The sequence below is a fragment of the Rhinopithecus roxellana genome, chromosome 12 (assembly GCF_007565055.1).
Source record: "Rhinopithecus roxellana isolate Shanxi Qingling chromosome 12, ASM756505v1, whole genome shotgun sequence".
NCBI lineage: Eukaryota > Metazoa > Chordata > Mammalia > Primates > Cercopithecidae > Rhinopithecus > Rhinopithecus roxellana.
The window spans coordinates 46,360,685-46,385,308 of record NC_044560.1 but is presented as its reverse complement, the minus strand read 5'-3'; the positions used below and the strand labels follow the sequence as shown (position 1 = coordinate 46,385,308).

General features: G+C 37.7%; 1 protein-coding gene across 4 annotated transcripts in view; it reads right to left on the bottom strand.

Moving 5' to 3' along the window:
• Nucleotides 1-24,624, bottom strand: part of DOCK7 (dedicator of cytokinesis 7) — a 233,854-nt gene that overhangs the window by 50,801 nt on the left and 158,429 nt on the right. For 3 of the 4 annotated variants that reach the window (XM_010370685.2, XM_010370687.2, XM_030912971.1), the window contains 4 exons: nt 9,160-9,342; nt 8,917-9,052; nt 5,024-5,120; nt 2,010-2,106 (listed from right to left, as the gene is read on the bottom strand). In XM_010370685.2, the coding sequence (XP_010368987.1) occupies nt 2,010-2,106; nt 5,024-5,120; nt 8,917-9,052; nt 9,160-9,342 (513 nt within the window). The remainder of the gene's footprint in view (nt 1-2,009; nt 2,107-5,023; nt 5,121-8,916; nt 9,053-9,159; nt 9,343-24,624) is intronic. The other variant, XR_748766.2, reaches the window with a different exon arrangement.

Sequence of the window (24,624 nt, the reverse complement as noted above, 5' to 3'; positions counted from 1 at the left end):
AAATAAAGTTTTAAAAGATAAAAAAAATATATATAAGATCTAGGATGGCTTCAAGAAGGATTTGAATAAGAAAAGGGGGAAAAGAATAAATAGAATTTAAATGAGAAAAAAGAGGAGCAAGATACAATGGCAAGAAATCATAAGGTGTTTTTTAGGAAAATTAGTAAGTAAGTCTGAACTGACTTGAGGTTCATGTAGAAAATAACTACAGATAAGGCTGAAAAATAGAGTGGTGCCTGGAGCAAAAAATGTTGCTGGTACACAAATAACCATTCTTTTCTTCTTAAATAACTGAAACCCTGAATTTTAGCTGAAGACTTTGAATCCGGCTACAGAGAGAGGTGAACAAAACAGAAGTCTCATCTTCTGAGTCATGCCCTTGAAAGAAGAAATGTACTCTGTCCCTGCTGTTTCTTTTCACTGAATGAAATACAGACATGACAGCTGCAGCTCAAGCAACCATCTTGGATTAGGTATCTTGGACTTAGTAAATTTTTTATATTTTTAAAACTTTAGTCAGGAAGTCAGGATAATGACTGATAAAATCTTTTTTTTTTTTTTTTGAGATGGAGTCTCACTCTGTCACCCAGGCTGAAGTGCAGTGGTTTGGCTCACTGCAACCTCCGCCTCCTGGCTTCAAGTAATTCTTGTGCCTCAGCCTCCTGAGGAGCTGGGATTACAGATGCGTACCATCACACCCAGTTAGTTTTTTTATTTTTAGTAGAGTCAGGGTTGGCTGGGTGCAGTGGCTCATGCCTGTAATCCCCACACTTTGGGAGGCTGAGGCGGGCGGATCACTTGAGGTCAGGAGTTTGAGACCAGCCTGACCAACATGGAGAAACCCTGTCTCTACTAAAAACACAAAATTAGCCAGGCGTGCTGGCACATGCCTGTAATCCCAGCTACTTGGAAGGCTGATGCAGGAGAATCACTCGAACCTGGGAGGCAGAGATTGTAGTGAGCCAAGATCACGCCACTGCACTCCAGCCTGGGCAACAAGAGTGAAACTGTCTCAAAAATAAATAGATAAATAAATAAATAAATAAATAAATAGAGTCAGGGTTTTGCCATGTTGGTCAGGCTGGTCTTGAACTCCTGACTTGAAGTGATCCGCCCACCTCAGCTTCCCAAAGTGCTGGGATTACAGGCGTGAGCCACCGTGCCCAGCCATAAAATATTTTTAAAGGAAAAGTCTCATGAAAATGTACAGAATGGATGGTGGGAAGAACACAGAGTGAGTTATGAAGCAGGTGGCCATTGTAATAGCGCTGAAATATGAACCTGGCAGAGCAGTGGTAGGAGAAAAGGAATGGAAGGAATAGGTGAGAGATATATTTACTAAAATGTCTGAGAGATCTTGCTAACTGATTTGAATCCTGGCTCTTCTACATACTAGCTGCGTCATTATGGGCAGTTATTTAACATCTTCGTGCCTAAGTATTCTCATCTACAAGATGAGGATACTGACAGTTTCAATGCCATGGGATCAAATGAGTCAACATTTGTAAAGGGCTTAGGACAATGTTTAACACAGAAAAAACTAAATACATGTCGGCTATCACATTGTTACTACAGGATAATACTGCCTAGAGGGCTACTGTTAGGACCCAACATGATGATTATAGATAAAGAGCCTGAAACACTGCTGTAGTATACAGAGGATACTGCATAAACTCAGTGTATCTATATGTAGCTATAGCTATACATGCATGTTGAATCTCACCTGATGGCAGAACATCCAACTATAAATACTCAGAGGATATTTGGAAATGCAAGACTAGGCCATGAAGGGGAAAGACAAGGAGTTAAAGATTTCATAATCATCCTCCATGAAGAAACAGTTGAAGCTATTGGAATTTATAATTACAAAGAATCTCAGAATGCTTGGAATGAAACTTTTAGGAAGTACTAATATTTAAATGTAATTTTATGGCTCACAGTAAAGACTTTTTCCTCCAACCTCAATTTACCAAATCTATATCTTAAATTTCTCTTCTTTGAATTCTTACCTGAACAACAATCTCTAATGTATCCAAAATGATTAGGTTTGCTTCTGTAGCCAGGTTTCCATCAATCAGTGCTTCGTGTTCAATCTCTGCTCTTGATCTAACACAAAATATTGTACGAAATTATATTTATCTTTTTGAAAACCACAATTCTGAAAAGACTTAAGGATGCATAGAAATAAAAAATTTCAGGCCGGGCGCGGTGGCTCAAGCCTGTAATCCCAGCACTTTGGGAGGCCGAGACGGGCGGATCACGAGGTCAGGAGATCGAGACCATCCTGGCTAACACGGTGAAACCCCGTCTCTACTAAAAATACAAAAAATTAGCCGGGCGAGGTGGCGGGCGCCTGTGGTCCCAGCTACTCGGGAGGCTGAGGCAGGAGAATGGCGTGAACCCGGGAGGCGGAGCTTGCAGTGAGCTGAGATCCGGCCACTGCACTCCAGCCTGGGCGACAGAGCAAGACTCCGTCTCAAAAAAAAAAAAAAAAAAAAAAAAAAAGAAATAAAAAATTTCAAACCATTTTCAACATTTGCCCGACAAAAAATTACAAGAGAATAAGAAAAAAGGCAATAGTTTACACATTTACATGGCTTGTTTGTTAACCACAACAATACACATTTTCTCACCCCATTACAGAAGCTTAATGCCACTAAAAGCACAAATGTTTATGTTTTAGCTTTCAAACATGCAGCAGTTTTATTCTAAGTCACACTGACACTAGGTGGTGCTATGTGGGCTTGTATTTAGGACTGCTTCACAGAAAACAACACTCAAATATTTAGTATTTATCTTACTATTTCAAAGATTTCCAATGTCTGTATTCAGGATAAATGTACTTATTTTGTCTAAGGTTTCATCTAATTTTCCCCCACTTTTTTAAATATAAATATGCTCAGATGATAATTTACCTCTTCAGTGAGACTAGATGGAATCACTCATTGGAAACAAAACAATTTAGGGAAAAAAGGACGTGAGGTGATGAATATGCTAGTTAGCTTGCCTGTGGTAATCACTTCACAATTGTACACATATATTAAAAGGTCATGTTATATTCTGTAAATATACACAATTTTTGTCAATTACAACTCAACAAAGCTAGAAAAATAAAGAAAAAAGAACAAAACAGTTTGATGCAATAAAGTGGTTTAAACACTAATATTTATAAAAGTATCATTTAATGCAAATAAAAATTTAAAGATATTTACACATGATTTATGAATATAGCCAACATTTTTGTTTTAGCAACAACAGATATACAGGCACTATATATTATACCAAAGTAGACAAAATAACACATAAAGTACAAGGACATATTAAATGCTAGCTTTTCTAAGTTTTTAGATCTAGAAGTCTGTGAATCTTTATTATTACCACTAAGGAGAATACTTCATTAATTTACATTTTACAAATTCAATTTAAGAATAAAAGCACTTTGAGAGGCTGAGGCAGGGGATCACTTGAGCCCAGGAGTGAAGAGACCAGCCTGCACAACATGGTAAAACCCTGTCTCCACTAAAAAAAATACAAAAATTATCCGGGTGTGGTGGTGCACAGCTACTTGGGAGGCTGAGGTGGGAGGCTCACCTAAGCCCAGGAGGTCAAGGCTACAGTGAGTCATGATTGTGCCACTGCACTTTGGCCTGAGTGAGAGTGAGACTTTTTCTCAAAAAAAATAAAATAAAATAAAATAAAATACAATTATCAACATTACAACATTAAACTAGAAAACAAAATATTTAATGTTCAAACTTAAAATTTCCAGTGACATTTTATAAAGAAACATAAGATGGTTTAAACAAAAAGAATCAGGAGAACACCAAAAAAGTCTCCCTCAAAACACAGCAAGGTAAACCAAGAGAACATGTTCTACAAATGCAGAAATAAAACAATATACTGAGAGTGTAGCACCTGGCTACTCTGTGATTTCTAAAAAATAACACAAGTAGAAAAAACATCAGAGAAATAGATTTGGACAGATGGAGAAAAAGAAAGGAAAGCGCATATTCAAAGGTTAAGAATTTTAATATTACATTCAATATCTGATTATTTCAAGCTCTCATACATACGGTACTGAAACTTGTTTCCTCTTTGTTATGATTTAACCGTCTGTGAGAAAATACTGGTGAAAGTTTATTTGTGAGAATCTTCTGAGGCTTGGGCTGATGACAGTTCTCAGACACGGTAATCAATCATCTTGGTTTGCCTTAGAATAGGACTAAGGGGCTCCCTGGGATGTGGGACAATTTGCGCTATAACTGGGAGAGTGCTAGGCAAACCTGAATGAGTTGGTCACTCCATTCTCAAAGTTTTATGGGCCAGTGAAGCTACTTGCAGGGTAACTTAAAATTATAAATTCTCAAGAGAAAAATTTTAGCCCCTTGACTCAATGCCAAATCTCAAGCCAGGCAAGTTTACCTGCAGCCACTTGGGCAGTGAGAAGACTCATGTAAGTGCATTTTAGGTGTTTATGGCAGTAGTATCAGTCAATGTATCAAGTCTGCCTTCATGCTAGAAACAGAAGACCTGTATTGTTTTGTCTTTCTTGAATTACATTATAAGCTCCATGAAGACAAATGTCAGGTTTCTAATTCTTTGTAATATTTGAAATATTAGTTCATCAGAAGGTGGAGGTTGCGGTGAGCCGAAATCAGGCCACTGCACTCCAGCCTGGGCAACAGAGCAAGACTCCGTCTCAAAAAAAAAAAAAAAAAATTAGTTCAATGTAACACCTAAAATATGTTCCAAAAATAGTTGCTGAATGCATTTTCCAAGAGGATGTTTTAGAGAAAATGGAGTTTAAAATACAACATTTTGCCTTACTATACCACATGAGAAGTTCTTCCTCCAATCTTTTTAAATCTAAAATTTTAAAATTAAATATTTTGTCCAAGACTTAATAAGTATATTTATTAAATGTAAATACTAAATACAAATATAAAGTAAAAGTTATCAATTTCCTCTTGCATTTTAAAATTCAACACACCCATCAGTAACATAAAATAGAAAGCTCTATTACTTGTCAAGCTTCTCTGTGTTTTGACGCCAGTGAGTCATATCTTTTCTCCATCTCAAATTTTCCTGACTTCCAAAGGCACTTCCAGATGGACTTCTCTCTGTCAAATAAATTTCAAAGCCAATTTTCAAATGATATTTCAGTTGGACCACCTATATGTATACTTGCAATCATGTAAGAAATACAGTAATTTGTACAAGCCATTTTATCCTCAGTACAAGTAGAAAAACCTGACAATGATGCTTTTTATTAAAAATTTTCACAATAATTTCAGAAGAAATGTACTTGCTATATGCAGTATTTTTTTGAAAACAATATCCATTTAAATAAGCAAATGTTCTAACATTGATTTTCTTAAAATCTTAACCATGGCTTATAAGGCCCTACATGATATGACTTTATTTCCTAATTCTTCCTCTTGCTTACTGCTTTCTGTTTTCCTTGCAAATCTATCAGTATATATTCTATGTTTCTGACTTACAACCTGAGCAGTGGTTGTTGTTCCTTTTTCTTAATTGTTCTTCTCACAAATTTTCATTTACCACCTCCTTAGAAAGGCCTCCCACTCTCCCATACCTCCTTTTCCTTTTCCTTTGCTTTATTCCTTTCCATAACACTTACGACCACAAGTATATAAAAGCTCCTTAAGAACAGAAATGGTATGTACCTTGTTCAGCATGTTATGTCTAGGCTGATAAATTGGTGCATACTGAGAGCTCAGTAAGTTTCTGTTTAATACATAAACAAAATAGGAAGGACTCCTAAAGTAATTACTTGTTTCGGTCTATATAAGGCAGAACAAGAGGAAGAATGGAGTTTTCCCTTAAGAGGTTTCTAGGTTTGAAGGCAGACTGCATATATGGGTTCCTTTAAGGGGTGGCAGCTATAGAAATGATTCATACAAATCCATTAGAAGTGGAGACAGCATTGAGAACGTGGATAATACACAATATACATTTAAACAATGGACTCAGTCATAATTTCAAAGTTTCAATTACAAAACTGCTTGTTTTTGAAAATGATAAGTTTAAATTGGTTGAGAGGATGGAAGAACAATGAAAGTAAAAGTTAAGAGTTCAAATAGAAATTTTAAAAAATACTGAAAAACAAATACAAAAGAATACAACTATATATGTCAATTAAAGAAATACAAAAAATACTGAGAAATAAGAATGATTTCCTGCAAAATAAAGGACATGTCTCTATTTCTTCCAATTTCTTTCCCTTTCCTTTCCTTTCTTTCCTTATCTCTTTCCCTTTTTAAAATTTTGAAATCCATGTCTTTAAGAAATTTCTGGAAAAAAACCAAAGATATGCCTATATTAAGATAGTTAGCAAAATTAACTATAATTTTCTATCATTTACATTTTTTCCCACGAAACTGTCTCATTAGTTAACAATGTCTTAGAACTGAAAGTTAAGAAAAATAAAAGAATGTCTATTATTAGACCTAATAAACCAATGTCTATTATTGACCTCACTTAAATGTAGAAATGTAAATAAGAATTACAAGACAAATAATAATTACAAGAATTATAAGATAAGAAGAGTTCAACTCTTATATTCAAACAATGACAGATTTCCTGAGGCCACAGGTTAAAAAATGTAACAAGTATATTATTAATAGTTCCATTCTCTCCAAAAATAAACCTCAGGGTTGTGGTATAATAGAAAGAACGCTAAATTAGAAATCAAAAAATCCTGGTTCTGTCACTTAGTTTATGATCTTAGGCAGTTATTTACTTCTTTTGTGTTTTATTTTCTTAATCTAAAAGATGACTATAATTATTCATTAGGTTTTGGTAATAATTAAATGATCTCAGTAAAAGTTAATTTTCATACGTTTTCAGAGGGTTTCTTTTCTTTTTTTTTTTTTTTTTTGAGACGGAGTCTCGCTAGGTCACCCAGGCTGGATTGCAGTGGCGCGATCTCGGCTCACTGCAAGCTCCACCTCTCGGGTTCACGCCATTCTCCTGCCTCAGCCTCCTGAGTAGCTGGGACTACAGGCACCTGCCACCACGCCTGGCTAATTTTTTTGTATTTTTAGTAGAGACGGGGTTTCACCATGTTAGCCAAGATGGTCTTGATCTCCTGACCTCGTGATCCATCCGCCTTGGCCTCCCAAAGTGCTGGGATTACAGGCGTGAGCCACTGCGCCCAGCCAAGGGTTTCCATATATAATGAACGAAAACCCAAAAGTACACCTTAAATTGTGTATAACTAAAGTGAAAAAATGGTGCTCTACTAATTTTTTTTAAAGGCAAAGACTGTCTTTTCATTATTACAAAACACACAGTATATAAATGATAAACAGATGATTATTATGCTAATGGACTGTCAGAAAACAATTAAAAATCCATTCACACTTACATTCATATTTTAAGTCAACAAATACATATTGTGCTGTTGGCATGTATCATCTACACAGATGACCAACCCATGGTCCTGGCCTTAAGAAACTCTTAGCAACAGTTTTGTCTGTATGTCACTTTAGAATTTACAAAACGTTTCCACATACATGATTACTATAAAGATGATAAGATCAGTTAGTTACACTACCTTCTAAATTCTGAAAACAATCACAAATTTATAAGGAAAAGGAAGGTGGGGAGATTAAGTGACTTGGCCAAGGTTATTTGGCTAATGGGTAGCAGATCTGGGGATTAGAAAACCAGTCTCAAATGCTACTAAACTGTTTTGTCTCACTGATACTTGAGTTTGATGGGCAATATTTTTCCCTTATATACAGGGCATATTAATTCATTTTGCAAATAAAGAGTAAAAATGGGCCAGGCATGGTGGCTCACAGCACCATGAGAGGCCAATGTGGGAGGATCACTTGAGCTCAGGAATTCAAGACTAGCCTGGGCAATATAGTGAGACCGTTTCTAAAAAAAAAAAAAAAAAAAAAAAATTAGTTGGACATGGTGGTTCACACCTGTAGTCCCAGCTACCAGGGTATGTGTGCATTGGGGGGTGAAGGTGGAAGAATTGCTTGGGCAAGGGAGGTCAATGCTGCAGTAAGCCACGATCACACCACTGTGCTCCAGCTTGGGTGACAGAGGGCGAATCTGTCTCAATTAAAAAAAAAAAAGAAGGCCGGGCGCGGTGGCTCAAGCCTGTAATCCCAGCACTTTGGCAGGCCGAGACGGGCGGATCACGAGGTCAGGAGATCAAGACCATCCTGGCTAACATGGTGAAACCCCGTCTCTACTAAAAATACAAAAAACTAGCCGGGCGACCTGGCGGGTGCCTGTAGTCCCAGCTACTCGGGAGGCTGAGGCAGGAGAATGGCGTGAACCCGGGAGGCGGAGCTTGCAGTGAGCTGAGATCCGGCCACTGCACTCCAGCCTGGGCGACAGAGCGAGACTCCGTCTCAAAAAAAAAAAAAAAAAAAAGGTAAAAATAGATGTTACATAGAATCATCCCTAATGTAAACTATGGACTCTGGGTGATGATGTGTTAATGTAGGTTCACCAGTTACAATAAATGCACCTCTGATGGCAGATGTTAATAATGGGGGAGGCTATGCATGCTAAGGGGTATATGGGAAATCTCTGTACTTTTGCTCAGTTTTACTGTGAACTTAAAACTGCTCTACAAAAATAAAGTCTTTTTAAAAAGGGAAGATGGATGCTATTAATTATATAAGGGCAACAGGTATGAACCAAGACTATCTAGAGAAAACTGGGGGGTATGTTGACTCACCTTAATCATAATTCTAACTTGTATTACTGCAGAGAAATGATTATTCTAGTTAATTTACAGTTACACTTAAAATGCTTTTTGAAAAGCATAGGATTGACATTTAAGACTAGCAACAATAATCATTACAATATATAACTCAAGGAAATTGAAGAAATTCTCACCAGGAGGAGAAGCTATTGTGTACGTACCGAGCTGTCCTCGGCTTCGGCGTACCATTTCTTGCCTAGCTCCTATGCTCCCAAGGATAGCTTCTTCAAGCTTTGCTCTCATGTCTTTTGATTTCTTAAAGGTCAAGCTATTCATTCTTTCAAACACTTTTTTCCCCTAAAATTTAAACATTAGAAGAGAACAGGTTTTGAGGAAATTTTCTTCTATTTTTTCCACATTATGTTTCCTTTCTTGTTCTTTGCAATGGTATAATGACCACTTACTTTATACTCAAAGCAAGATACACAGAGATAAAGCAGATCTAACAGCCGGTTTAGTTGTAAGACTGAGAGATCTGTAAACCACTTCTGTAGAACTGTTTCATCTGCATTTTTGAGAACCCAAAGTAGACAGATCAAAAGACTTCGACTTGATTCTGCCGAAAAGGTAGTGTGTTGTCTGCCACTCTGAAAATAAAGAGCAGTAGAATGAGACAGATGGATCAATGACCATTTCTTCTTTTTTGGCTATCAACTGTTCTCTTCTAAAAACGATAAAACAAAAATTGCTTAAAAATGATACAATTAAAAAGAACCATTTTAGACAACACTTGTATAAAAGGATCATATATAACCTTAAGATTAAGAGCCTGAAGTTTAATGAAACTTTCCTGCTAATAGAAGTTTGTTGTAATCTACTGCATGACTGTCAGCAGAGGATAAACACACGTTAATAAAAAACATAAAGATAAAAACAAAAAGATTCTACCATTAAAAACTAAAAGATATACATCACAGAATATCAGATATAATGAAAATAAAGGAAAAAAGCAACTGACTCACAGTAAATAAGAGTGGGCTAAGAGTAGAAAGTACGACAAAATTGGGTATGTCAGACTTAGAAGACTATTGTTTCTAATCAAGCACCACTGATACAAAGAGGAAAAGTCTTAGGCCATACAGAAGTAAAAAGGTATTTCTACTTATAGTATGTAAGGTTGAAACGCTATTTTCAATCACCAATCTATATTAGTATACAGTATGTAAAACAGAAATGAAAAACTAAATAAAAACACATTTACAGTACCATTTATTGGACATACACTCTGTTTCAGTCATCATACTAAGCACTTTACATACATTATTTGATTTAGTCCTCCAACAGTATTACCAAGCAGGTTGTATCATCCCAATTTTACAGATAAGAATACAGATGATAATAATAATGATGATGATGACAAAAAATAAAATTTGAAATGTGCAAGAAACTATGCTAATCATGTTTTATTTAGCTCTCACAACAACTGTAAACTATGACATTAACTATTATTATTACGAGTTTACAGGTAAGAAAACTGAAGGCTAGAGATTAATTTGCCTTATGGTACTAAAAAAGGGTAAAGCTAGCATTTTAGTCCAGGTTAACCAGACTCCAAAGCCTATACTCTTCACTATTATACTACGTTCTAATACTCGGTTGACAAATATACTAACTAAAAATGAGGAAGAAGTAGAGGGGATGTTGAGAGGAAAGACATAGGAAAGTTGAACATACACAACTGCTGAAGTCATGATCTCAACTACCTCACCAGTCTTCCTTCTATACTGGGTGATAATTAATGACCAAATGCTTTATGTGTATTAACTTTATTCTTCACAATCACTCAAAGAATTAAGTATTACTACTCACCCCATCTTACAGAAAAAAACAAAAAACAAAAAACAAAAAAACCTGACCCACCAGAAGTATTTTGTAATAAGTGGCAGGACAAGAATTTCAACACAGAAAGTGTGGCTCCCGAGACACAAGCTCCAAGCTCATATCCACTTTGTTTACTGCCTCTCATGGTTGCCCATGCATATAAGTGACCCACATAAGCTTGCTTAACTGTTTTGCTATACTGCTTCTGAGCTGGGCACAAAAGAACTTTGACCCTCATCCCTAAATCCACAATTGTTCTCATAAGGAAAATGCTCCTTTATTTTAAAGACAGACACTTTTTATAGCTGAACTTTCAGGTACGCATAAATACACAGCACTGACTGAATTTCCAAGTACCTGTTTTTCAGAAATACAATAAAAAATTATTCTCATCTTGACAAACAGGCATACACCGACATCTCTTATATTCCCACATAAATTGCCAATGACACAGGGACACATTTTGGAAGAATTAAGACAAACATGAAAAAGACTCAGTAATGTAACGATGTCAGTTTTCCCTCAAATTGTTCTATAGGGTCAATGCAATTCTAACCAAAATCCCAGTCGGGTTTTCCTGCAACTTTGACCAGTGATTTTTAAAATTTAATGCAGGAAAAGCAGAGAGCCAAGATACTCTTGAAGAAGAACAAGGTGGGATGTGGGGAGGAGGGAGATGAATGTGTTCTACCAGATACGTGCACTTACTAGAAAACTAAAATAATTAGGACAATTTGATTTTGGCGTATTTTTGGCAGTCAAATGAAATAGAATAAAGAACACAAAAAATGTCCTATGCATATCTGAAAATGTGATATGTGACAGAGCTGGCACTGCGGACCACTACTGAAAGGATGAACTGTTTAATAAATGATGTTGAGATAACTGATCTTCCTCGAGAAAAAAAAAAGCAGATTCCAACCTTGTACCATCATACAGAAAACAGATCTAGACAAAGAAAGAACTTTAAATACAAAAGGCAAAATGTTTAAAGCTTTCAACGGGAAATATAAGACAATATATTTATAATCTTGGGGGAAGGATAGTATATCTTAAATAAGACATAAAAATCATAAACCATAAAAAAGATGGTCACATTTGCCTACATTAAAAATGAGAATTTGTATTCATTCAAATAAATACATTAAAAAGGCACATCATAAATTAGTAGAAATGTGCACATATAAAACCAACCTAAGATTAGTATCCAGAACAGTCTTAACCAGGGTTTCATGGCATAATTAAGCCATACAAAAAATGATTTGAGGGACTATTTTCTCCATTGTCCCAAAGACATTGACAGCAAGGACCACTCTAGGTGTATAGAAGTTAATTTATCATCTACAATAAATGCCCTAGCTCATTATTCTTAATTTTCTGGTTGAGAAGGGATGACCTCTAGAAAACAGAAAGAATTGTTTCATAACACTATTACCAGGAATGAGGAAGAGGTCCCAGAGTTGTACATTTTCCAGGCCAAGATTCATACCTCTCCTTCCGTATTACAACAGTCACAGTTTCACAATTACTCTCTGCCTTCAGACCAGCAGGATTAACCTCATTAAATTATTTTCCCCAGTTTGTGTCTACCACCTCAACAGGCCCAGCCTTCAAAAGCCTTCATTCATGACTCGGACTCTGATCACCACACACATGGCTCTTTATAGTCTTTCTTCTTACCTCACTTGCCAAGTCTGCTCCATCTCCTAAAATTCTTCCACTATGACCTCTGAAACACATGGTCAGTCATTAACAAAACTGCCTTATATCTATAAGAATATATACAGCACTTTGGGAGGCTGAGTTGGGTAGATCACTTGAGGCCAGGAGTTTGAGATTAGCCTGGCCAACATGGTGCAACTCGTCTCTACTAAAAATACAAAAAAAAAAATGGCCAGGCACAGTGGTTCACGCCTGTAATCCCAGCACTTTGGGAGGTTGAAGCGGGTGGATCACGAGATCAGGAGATCGAGATTATCCTGGCTAACACAGTAAAACCCCGTCTCTACTAAAAAAAAAGCCACAAAAAAATTAGCTCGGCATGGTGGCAGGCACCTGTAGTCCCAGCTACTCAGGAGGCAGAGGCAGAAGAATGGCGTGAACCTGGGAGGCAGAGCTGGCTGTGAGCTGAGATTGCACCACTGCACTCCAGCCTGGGCGACAGAGTGAGGCTCCATCTTAAAAAAAAAAAAAAAAAAAAAAAAATTAGCCAGGCACAGTGGCAGTCGCCTGTAAGCCCAGCTACTTAGGAGGCTGAGGTGGGAGAAGCACTTGAACGTGGTAGGCAGGGGTTGCAGTGAGCTGAGATTGTGCCACTGCACTCCAGCCTGAGCCACAGGCAAGACCCTTTCTCAACAACAACAACAACAACAACAACAACAACAAGTCAATAAATGAGAGGAAAAAAAAAAACTATAATGGGGTAAGACGATATAAAGTAGAATATAAAATGTTAAATACATTCAATTTAATTAAACTAAATGTAAATGGATTAGAAACTCTAGTGAAAGAGAAAGATTAACCAGATTTTTAAGAGACAAGAAAAAAAATCTAACTATATGCTGTTTTTAAAAGAAACACCTAAAACATAATAAGAAATGTTGAAAGTAAAGGGATGAAAAAGTCATGCTACACACACACACACATGGCAAAGAAAACCTAGTGTAGTTATAACTAATTTTAAAAAGCATCATAGTTCATGTAGATGAAAGTGCAATCCACCAAAAATTACATAAAAGTGTTAAATGTTTCATAATCAGGCCTCAAGAGAAACAAAACTCTGACAGAATGACAAGGAGAAATTACAAAACCACAATTATAGTGGGATATTAGAATAAGCATGTAAAATTTAGTAAAGACCAAAAAGATTTAAACAAACAAGAGTACAGGACATAGAATGCTGTAACTAACAATGAAAGAATATTCATTCTTTTAGAATGCATCAGATATTTACAAAAACTGACTATATACTAGACCATAAAACTAGTTGCCACAAATATAACAAACTGGTATCATACAGAGTTATGTTCTCTGATCATTTAATTAGGCCAAAATCAGAAACAAAAGGATACTTAGAAATTTTCAAGACCGAAAATTTAAGACAAAAACAACTTCTTAAATAATCCAAAGGCCTAAGAAGAAATCATAATGAACTTCAGAGTCATTCTGAAATGAATCTTGAAAATGCTACCTATTGATCATGGTAAACTTGTTCCCCCAGCTCACAATTTAGAAGTCACAGATGACAGAAGGGAGGATGTAGCAGGCAATGTGACCCTAGAGGCAATGAGAAGGGATGACTAACTGGCGAAGAGAGAGAGAGAGAAGATAAAACCATTTGGGGAAGATGTAAGAGACTGCAACTAAGTTGAATAAATAAGATACACACTTTTTAAAAAATGCTGGCATAGCCAAGACAATCCTAAGCAAAAAGAACCAAGCTGGAGGCATCATACTACCTGACTTCTGTTGGGGGCAAGCCCGCCAAAATGTGGCCATAAACTGGCCCCAAGACTGGCCATAAACAAAATCTCTGCAGCACTGTGACATGTCCATAATGGCCCTACTGCCCAAGCTGGAAGGTTGTGGGTTTACAGGAATGAGGGCAAGGAACACCTGGTCCACCCAGGGTGGAAAACCGCTTAAAGGCATTCTTAAGCCACAACAACAGCATGGGCGATCTGTGTCTTAAGGGCATGTTTCTGCTGCAGTTAACTAGCCCAACCAATTCTTTTAATTTGGCCCATCCCTTCGTTTCCATGATACTTTTAGTTAATTTAATATCTATAGAAACAATGTTAATGACTGGTTTGCTGTTAATAAATATGTGGGTAAATCTCTGTTAGGGGCTCTCAGTTCTGAAGGCTGTGAGACCCCTAATTTCCCACTTCACATCTCTATATTTCTGTGTGTCTTTAATTCCTCTAGCATCACTGGGTTACGGTCTCCCCGACTGAGCTGGTCTTGGCAAGTGGTGCCATTCATGGGGGCTCAAATCCAGGTCGAAGGGTCGCCGGAGAGAGGGTTGGAATGGCACACTAGCTGGATGACACCTGAGTACTCTTAAAGCAATCCCCGTGGTGAGTAAGAAGGGGAGCTTGGAAGCGTCAGGGTAGCAATGGGACAGGTATGGGGTCTGGTTCGTTTCACCTTGGAACTTTTTCACACTGATAATGAGGAGGAACGAGAATATAGCGAAGTAACAGATGAGGTTACAGAGCAGGTTTATTTACCAGCTAAAGCCAAAGCGGCAAAGGAAGGAGAGATTCATTCCTACCCTTCTGCACCCCCTCATTATTATTTTGAAGAAAATGACCCCCCAAATCTTTCTTTTCCGGAGGACACTGGGTGAAAAGTAGTTGCCCCAGTGACTGTTCAAGCAGTGCCTCCAGCGACTGCTCTTAGTTCTATTCAGGCAGGAATTCAGCAAGCTAGACAAGAGGGTGATTAAGAGGCTTGGCAATTCCCTGTTAGAATACACCCCCCAGATCAACAGGGAAAAATTACAGCTACATTTGAGCCTCTTCCTTTTAAATTACTCAAAGAAGTAAAACAAGCAATAAGTCAGTATGGACCAGGTTCTCCTTTTGTAATGGGACTGTTAAAGAATGTTACCGTTTCCAGTCCGATGATTCCTACTGACTGGGACACTCTTACTCGAGCTTGTCTAACTACTGCTTGGTTCTTACAATTTAAAACTTGGTGGGCAGATGGAGCTTCCATTCAGGCTGCTCGCAATGCCCATGCCCAATCTCAAATTATTGTAACTGCAGACCAACTTTTGGGGGTTGGCGGCTGGGCTGGTTTAGATGCACAACTGGTCATACAGGATGATGCCACAAAACAGCTTAGAGGAGTGGGCATTAGAGCTTGGGAAAAAAAAATCACTTCAGGTGGAGAATGATACCCTTCCTTTAGTGCTATAAAACAGGGACCAAGGGAACCATATGTTGATTTTATAGCTCAGTTACAGGAGTCTCTTAAAAGGATGATTGCAGATTCGGCTGCTCAGGATATAGTGTTGCAGTTATTAGCTTTCGACAATGCTAATCCCGATTGCCAGGCTGCTCTGCGACCTATCAGAGGAAAAGCACATTTAGTTGATTACATCAAGGCCTGTGATGGTATCGGAGGTAATCTGCATAAAGCTACCTTGTTGGCACAGGCAATGGCAGGACTGAAAGTAGATAAAGGAAATACTCCATTTCCTGGGGCTTGTTTTAACTGTGGGAAGCATGGTCATACTAAAAAAGAATGTAGACAAAATCAGCAAGTCAGGCCGCCAGATAAGGGAAAAAAGAAAACTGTTGAGTCTAAAATATGTCCAAAATGTAAAAAAGGAAAACACTGGGGCCAGGCGCGGTGGCTCAAGCCTGTAATCCCAGCACTTTGGGAGGCCGAGACGGGCGGATCACGAGCTCAGGAGATCGAGACCATCCTGGTTAACACGGTGAAACCCCGTCTCTACTAAAAAATACAAAAATCTAGCCGGGGGAGGTGGTGGGCGCCTGTAGTCCCAGCTACTCGGGAGGCTGAGGCAGGAGAATGGCGTAAACCCGGGAGGTGGCACTTGCAGCGAGCTGAGATCCGGCCACTGCACTCCAGCCCCGGTGACAGAGCGAGACTCCGTCTCAAAAAAAAAAAGAAAACATTGGGCTAGTCAGTGTCCCCATTTCGGGAAATGCCATGAGGGGTGGGGCCCTGTTCTAAACCGGGGCATTTCCAGCTCAAGTCATTCCCTCACCCCTGTACAATGCCTGTCCCCCGCCACAGCCGGTAGTGCCGCAGTCGATTCATGCTGCACAAAACCTGGGGGAGCCCCTGCAAAAGGTCCCAACAGGAGTCTGTGGACCCTTGCCAGCCGGGACAATAGGATTACTTTTAGGAAGGTCTAGTGTAAGTTTAAAAGGCGTACAAATACATACAGGAGTCATTGATTCGGATTCCAATGGGGAAATTCAAATTGTTATATCTACTTCTGTTCCCTGGAAAGCAGAGCCAGGAGAGCTCATGGCGTAGCTCCTGATTGTGCGGTATGTAGGAATGGGAAAAAGTGAAATTAAATGAACAGGAGGATTTGGAAGCACAAATAAACAAGGCAAAGCAGCTTATTGGGTACATCAAATTACTGATAAACGTCCTACCTGTGAAATAACTATTCAAGGAAAGAAATTTAAAGGTTTAGTGGATACAGGAGCGGAAATTTCAATCATTTCTCTACAGCACTGGCGGTCCACGTGGCCAATTCAACCGGCTCGATTTAACATAGTTGGAGTTGGTAAAGCCGCTGAAGTATATCAAAGTGGTTACATTTTGCATTGTGAAGGGCCCGATGTACAACCTAGGACTATTCAACCAACTATAACTTCTGTACCTATAAATTTATGGGGAAGAGATTTATTACAACAATGGGAAGCACAAGTTCTAATTCCAGAACAATTATATAGCCCTCAAAGTCATACAATGCATGAAATGGGGTATGTCCCTGGTATGGGACTAGAAAAAAAATTTGCAAGGTCTGAAAGAACCGCTTCAAGCAGAAAAACAAAGTTCCCGCCAAAGATTAGGAAATAATTTTTGATGGCAGCCACTGTTAAGCCTCCAGAACCTATACCTTTAAAAGGGTTAACAGATAAGCCAATTTGGACAGAACAGTGGCCACTAAGAAAAACTGTAGGCTTTAGAGAAATTAGTTACTGAACAATTAGAAAATAGGCACATAGCTCCAACATTTTCTCCTTGGAATTCTCCAGTTTTTGTAATTAAGAAAAAATCAGGAAAATGGAGAATGTTAACTGACTTAAGAGCCATCAATTCAGTTATACAACCTATGGGAGTATTACGGCCAGGATTGCCTTCTCCTGCTATAATTCAAAAAAATTGGCCTTTAATAGTTACAGATTTAAAAGACTGTTTCTTTACTATCCCTTTAGCTGAGCAAGACTGTGAATGGTTTGCATTTACAATTCCTGCAGTAAACAACCTGCAGACTGCTAAGCATTATCATTGGAAAATGCTGCCGCAGGGCATGTTAAACAGCCCAACAATTTGCTAGACGTATGTGGGGCAAGCAATTGAACCTACTAGTAAAAAGTTTTCACAGTGTTACATTATTCACTATATGGATGATATACTTTGTGCTGCCCCCACTCGAGAAATATTACTCCAATGTTGTGATCACTTGCAAAATTCGATTTGTGGCGCTGGTTTAATTATAGCTCCTGACAAAATTCAGACTATTATTCCTTACTCCTACTTGGGGACCTTAGTAAATGACACTACCATTGTGCCACAGAAAGTAACCATACGTAGGGATCAACTAAAAACATTAAATGACTTTCAAAAATTACTAGGGGATATTAATTGGATACGACCTGCTCTAGGTATTGCTACCTATGCCATGAGTAATCTGTTTTCTATCCTTAGAGGAAATGCTACACTAGCCCTCCGCAATTAACAAAAGAGGCTGAGGTCGGAGTTACAGCTGATTGAAAAGCAGTCCATAAAGCTCAGATAAATAGAACAGATCCAGAGAAGACTCTAGATTTGCTAATTTTTTCAACTCAGCATTCACCTACTGGTGTTACTGTCCAAGAACAGGACTTAGTAGAGTGGTTTTTTCTTCCACATACTAATTCATGGACTCTAACTCCTTATTTAGATCAAATCACTATGATAGGGATTGGGAGAACTCGGATTATTAAATTACATGGATATGATCCTGGAAAAATTATTGTCCCTCTCATGAAGGCACAAATACAGCAAGCTTTTATAAATAGTCTTACTTGGCAAATCCATTTAGCTGACTTTGTGGGTATTCTCGATAATCATTTTCCTAAAATGAAGCTGCTTCATTTTTGAAATTAACTAATTGGATTCTCCCTAAAATAACTAAGTTTAAACCAATCGAAGGTGCTGAGAATGTTTTTACAGATGGGTCTAGTAATGGAAAAGCTTCTTATTTGGCTCAAAAAGTAAAGTTTTCCAGACGTCCTATACTTCAGCTCAAAAAGCGGAGCTTGTAGCGATAATTGAGGTATTGACTGTTTTTGATAAGCCTTTTAATGTGATTTCTGATTCTTCATACATGGTTCACTCCACACAGTTAATTGAAAATTCTCAGTTACGATTTCATACAGATGAATGACTGATGACAAAAAAGGAAAAAAAATAGGGATTACAGGACAGCCTATACACAACTGAATCTAGTATTATTTGGTGAAAAGATCCAATAACAAAAAGTTGGGATATAGGTAAAATAATAACTTGGGGTAGAGGTTATGCTTCTGTTTCTCCAGGCAAAAATCAACAGCCTATTTGGATACCATCAAGATACTTGAAACCTTATCATGAGCCAGATGCCGAGGAAGAGACTCCGGGAGGATCCTGAGGACCCCCCAGTCTAGACTGACGCTGAGGAGGACCCCAACTGTCACGAGCAACACCCGTTGAACACAGCCACCCACCTGGGCAAAGATCAAGAAGCTGTCACAGATGGCGGAAGAAAACCTGAGGAAAGCGGGACAACCAGTCACAATAAATAATTTAATGGTAGCTATGATAGTGGTTATCACCACTGCCGTGAGCATTCCTTCAATAAGGGCTGGTAATAATGCCTAGATGCAATCACTCTTTGACACAGTTACACATGCTTTCTGATCTCAGTATTTACCGTAATAAATCTACTCTTATAATTGAGGCATACTGCCCTCAAAAACCTATTTGTAAACAGGACTGGGCCCAGTTAGAAAAAACGAACATACTTGTTTAGGAAGATTGCATTGCAGAACAGGCAGAGGTGCTGCACAACGATTCCTGTGGAATCATTAATTATTAATTGGTCCCCTAATGTGATGTTTAGCTTGAACTGCACCTCTCAGTCTGCGTGCCACGGCCACACTATGTTCAGATGATCTGAACAAAATGGTCAGATGGTAGAAATGATAGGAAGTAGGGCAAAAGTTCCTATTATCTGGAACCATGGTTATATAATGGCACCTCAACCTCAAATGATATGGCCTGCTCTAGGAGCTAAATATAAGGATTTGTGGAAACTGTTAAATGCTCTTAATAAGATCAAAATCCGGGAAAGAATAAAAAAGCATCTAGAAGGACACTCTACAAACTTGTTTTTGGATATAGTAAAATTAAAAGAACAAATATTTAAAGCATCCCAGGCACACCAGACCTTAATGCCAGAAACTGAAGTGCTTAAAGGAACTGCAGACAAATTAGCAGCTAGTAACCCATTAAAATGGATAAAAACACAAGCTCTGTGATTTCAATGACTGTGTTTTTAATCTATGTTGTCTGTCTTTGTATAGTATGCAGATGTGAATCCCAAATCCTATGAGCCCTTGCTTTTATCTCTTTGCAAATCAAAGGGAGACATGTTGGGAGCAAGCCCCCCAAAATCTGGCCATAAACTGGCCCCAAGACTGACCATAAACAAAATCTCTGCAGCACTGTGACATGTCCATAATGGCCCTAATGAACAAGCTGGAAGGTTGTGGGTTTATGGGAATGAGGGCAAGGAACACCTGGCCCGCCCAGGGTGGAAAACCACTTAAAGGCATTCTTAAGCCACAAACAATAGCATGAGCTATGTGTGTCTTAAGGGCGTGTTCCTGCTGCAGTTAACTAGCCCAATCTATTCTTTTAATTCGGCCCATCCCTTCGTTTCCCATAGGGGATACTTTTAGTTGATTTAGTATCTATAGAAACAATGCTAATAAATGGTTTGCTGTGAATAAATATGTGGGCAAATCTCTGTTTGGGGCTCTCAGCTCTAAAGGCTGTGAGACCCCTGATTTCCCACTTCACACCTCTATATTTCTCCTTGTATGTCTTTAATTCCTCTAGCACCACTGGGTTAGGGTCTCCCCGACTGAGCTGGTCTCGGCAGACTTCAAACTATACTACAAGGCTACAGTAATCAAAACATCATGTACTGGTACCAAAACAGATATATAGACCAATGGAACAGAACAGAGGCCTCAGAAATGATACCACACATCTACAACCATCTGATCTTTGACAAACCTGACAAAAACAAGCAATGGGGAAAGGATTCCCTATTTAATAAATGGTGTTCAGAACTGGCTAGCCATATGCAGAAAACTGAAACTGGACCCCTTCCTTACACCTTATACAAAAATTAAATCAAGATGGATTAAAGACTTAAACGTAAGACCTAAAACCATAAAAACCCTAGAAGAAAACCTAGGCAATACCATTCAGGACACAGGCATGGGCAAACACAATGGCAACAAAAGCCAAAATTGACAAAAGGGATATAATTAAACTAAAGAGCTTCTGCACAGCAAAAGAAACTATCATCAGAGTAAAGAGGCAACCTACAGAATGGGAGAAAAATTTTGCAATCTATCCAACTTACAAAGGGCTAATATCCAGAATCTACAAAGAACTTAAACAAATTTACAAGAAAAAAACAAACAACGCTATCAAAAAGTGGGCAAAGGACAGGAACAGACACTTCTCAAAAGAAGACATTTATGAGGCCAACAAACATATGAAAAAAAACTCATCATCACTGGTCATTAGAGAAATGCAAATCAAAACCACAATGAGATACCATCTCACACCAGTTAGAATTGCGATCATTAAAAAGTCAGGAAACAACAGATGCTGGAGAGGATGTGGAAAAATAGGAATAGGAATGCTTTTACACTGTTTTTGGGAGTGTAAATTAGTTCAACCATTGTGGAAGACAGTGTGCTGATTCCTCAAGGATCTAGAACCAGAAATACCATTTGACCCAGCAATCCCATTACTGGGTATATATACAAACGATTATAAATCATTCTACTATAAAGACACATGCACCTGTATGTTCACTGTGGCACTATTCACAATAGCAAACACTTGGAAACAACCCAAATGCCCATCAATGATAGACTGGATAAATAAAATGTGGCACATATACAGCATGGAATACTATGCAGCCATAAAAAGGATGGGTTCATGTCCTTTGCAGTGACATGGATGAAGCTGGAAACCATCATTCTCAGCAAACTAACACAGGAACAGAAGACCAAATACCGCATGTTCTCACTCATAAATGGGAGTCAAACAATGAGAACACATGAACACAGGGAGGGGAACATCACACAATGGGGCCTGTCGGGGAGTAGGGGGATAGGGGAGTGACAGCATTAGGAGAAATACCTAATGTAATTGACGGGTTGATGGGTGCAGCAAACCACCACGGCATGTGTATACCTATGTAACAAACCTGCACATTCTGCACGTGCATCCCAGAACTTAAAATATAATAAACAAAAAGGAAAAAATGTTACATATAAACAATATTTAACTAAACAATAGAAGAAAAATGCATAGGCTGAAAATACATATCAAAAAAGAAAGGATGAAAATTAGTGAGTTAAGCATCTATCTCAAGAGGTTAGAAAAAGAACATGAATGTAAACCCAAAGAAAGCAGAAGATAATAAATAATAAACATTAAAAAGTGAGAGTCAACAGTGCCCCCATACTGGTTCTTTATAAAGAATAACAATATATTTCAACTGTCTGGTAAGACTGATAAAGATAAGAAAAGGTACAAAAATCTAGCCATAGAAAAAAAGTTTACATCTACTACAGATGATACAGACATTTAAAAAATTATACAAGGTCTTTTGAATAACTTTGTAAGTCAAGAAATTTGAATACATTTCTACTAGGATAAAATTTACAAAAAGCAGTGTTAAGAAGACCAGGCGTAGTGGTTTGCACCTGTAATTCCAGCACTTTGGGAGACCAAGGCGGGGGATCACCTGAGGTCAGGAGTTCAAGACCAGTCTGGCCAACACAGTGAAAGCCTGTCTCCACTAAAAATACAAAAATTAGTCGGGCGTAGTGGCAGACGCCTGTAATTCCAGCTACTCAGGAGACCGAGGCAGGAGAATGGCTTGAATCCAGGAGGCAGAGGTTGCAGTGGGCCGAGATCATGCCACTGCACTCCAGCCTGGGTGATAGAGTGAGACTCCATCTCTAAATAAATAAATAAATAAATAAATAAATAATCAATGTAAGAAGAAACAGAAAATTTCAACACTCTCATAGATAATGAATTATAGCAGTAATTTTAAAACCTAAAAAAGAAAACACTTCAAGCACAGATGGCTTTATAAGTTTTCCAAATATTCCAGGAAGAAATAACTCTAATCTTATGTACTTGCAGAGAAGAGAATAAAAGAGAAAACTCCCTACCGCATTTTAATTGGCTAACCTAACCTTGATTCTAAAACCCGAAAAGAATATAAGAAAGAAAAATTATAGGCAATCTTATCACCATGCATATACAAATCCTAACAAAATATTAGCAAACAAAATCCATTAGTACACAATTATGAAGAAGCTGAGTTTAATTCAGGATTACAATGTTGGTTTAACACTAGAAAATCAATTTAAATAAACAACACTAAAAGACCAAAAAGCAAAACAATACAGCCATCTCATTGAATGCGGAAAAGGCATTCGATAACAATTCAACTATTCATAACTAAAAAAAAAATGCTTAGTAAACTAGTAACAGAAAGAGACTTCCACAATAAAGGAAAGTATCTTTAAAAAAACCCAAAACACGCAGAACATATGTTTAAGAATGAAATGCTGAACGTTTTACCTTTAAAGATACAAACATCACCACTTCTATTCAACAGTGTACTGGAGGTACCAGTCAGTACAATAAATTATATATATTTTAAAAAATTGACAGGAAGAAACCACATTGTTATTATTCACAAATTATATGATTGTGTGTAGAAAAAAGAATCTATAAATGTGTTATCAGTTTCTCACTTTATCAATTCTTGTGGAAATAAAAATCACTGTACAAAAATCATTATTTTTTTGATAATGAGTATTTTGTTTCTGTACAAAAATTGATTCCATTTCCATACAAAGCAAACAACAGAAAACAGAATTTTTGAAAAAGATATCATTTATAAGAACATTAAAAAATATCAAGCACGAATAATAAATCTACAAAAGATATGATAGTCCTACTTGGTAGAAACTAAAAAAGTTTATGTACTAAAAGACACTAAAGGCCGCCTAAACGATGGGGGGATTTCTGTTCAAAAATTAGAAGATTCAATAGTGTAATTATAAGTCAATACAATCTTAATTAAAATTCCAACAGGTTCATTGGTTTTTGTTTATTTATTTTAGTGGAACTTTATGAGCTGATTTTCAAATTTATGTAGATATACAGAGGGCCAAAAAGTAGCCAAGAAAAAATTTTAAAATGTATTACTTTCTCTACATAGTAGATCATATAGAAGCAGTACTACAGAGACGTAGGGAAAATATTCTTTTAATAAATGGTGCTGAAATAATCTGGTATAATATGCAATATAAATAAATAAATGAATCTGGACTCCCAAATTATACTGTATATTAAAAAATCTATTTCAGGTAGATTTTAAGATTCAATGTAAAAGGGAGAACAAAAAAAATTTAGAATATAACACAGAATACCTTCAAAATTCTGAAATAGAAGAAAATTCCTTAAATAAGATACAGAAAATATTAGCTGCAAGACTGATACATTTAGGTATTTTAAAATTAGGCATTCTAGGTCGGGCGGGTGGCTCAGCCTATAATCCCAGCACTTTAGGAGGCCGAGGTGGGTGGATCGCGAGGTCAGGAGATCGAGACCATCCTGGCTAAAACGCTGAAACCCTGTCTCTACTAAAAACACAAAAAAATTAGCTGGGCATGGTGGCAGATGCCTGTAGTCCCAGCTACTCAGGAGGGTGAGGCAGGAGAATCGCTCAAACCCAGGAGGCGGAGGTTGCTGTGAGCTGAGATCATGCCACTGCACTCCAACCTGGGTGACAGAGCAAGACTCCATCTCCAAAATAAATAAATAAATAAATAAATAAATAAATAAATAAACAAATAAATAAACAATAAAATAAAATAAAAGTAGGCATTCTAACCACCAAATTCACCATTAAATGTGTAAAACAGCAAGCCACAGAGAAGAAATATTTGAATCACTTATAACTGACAATGGAT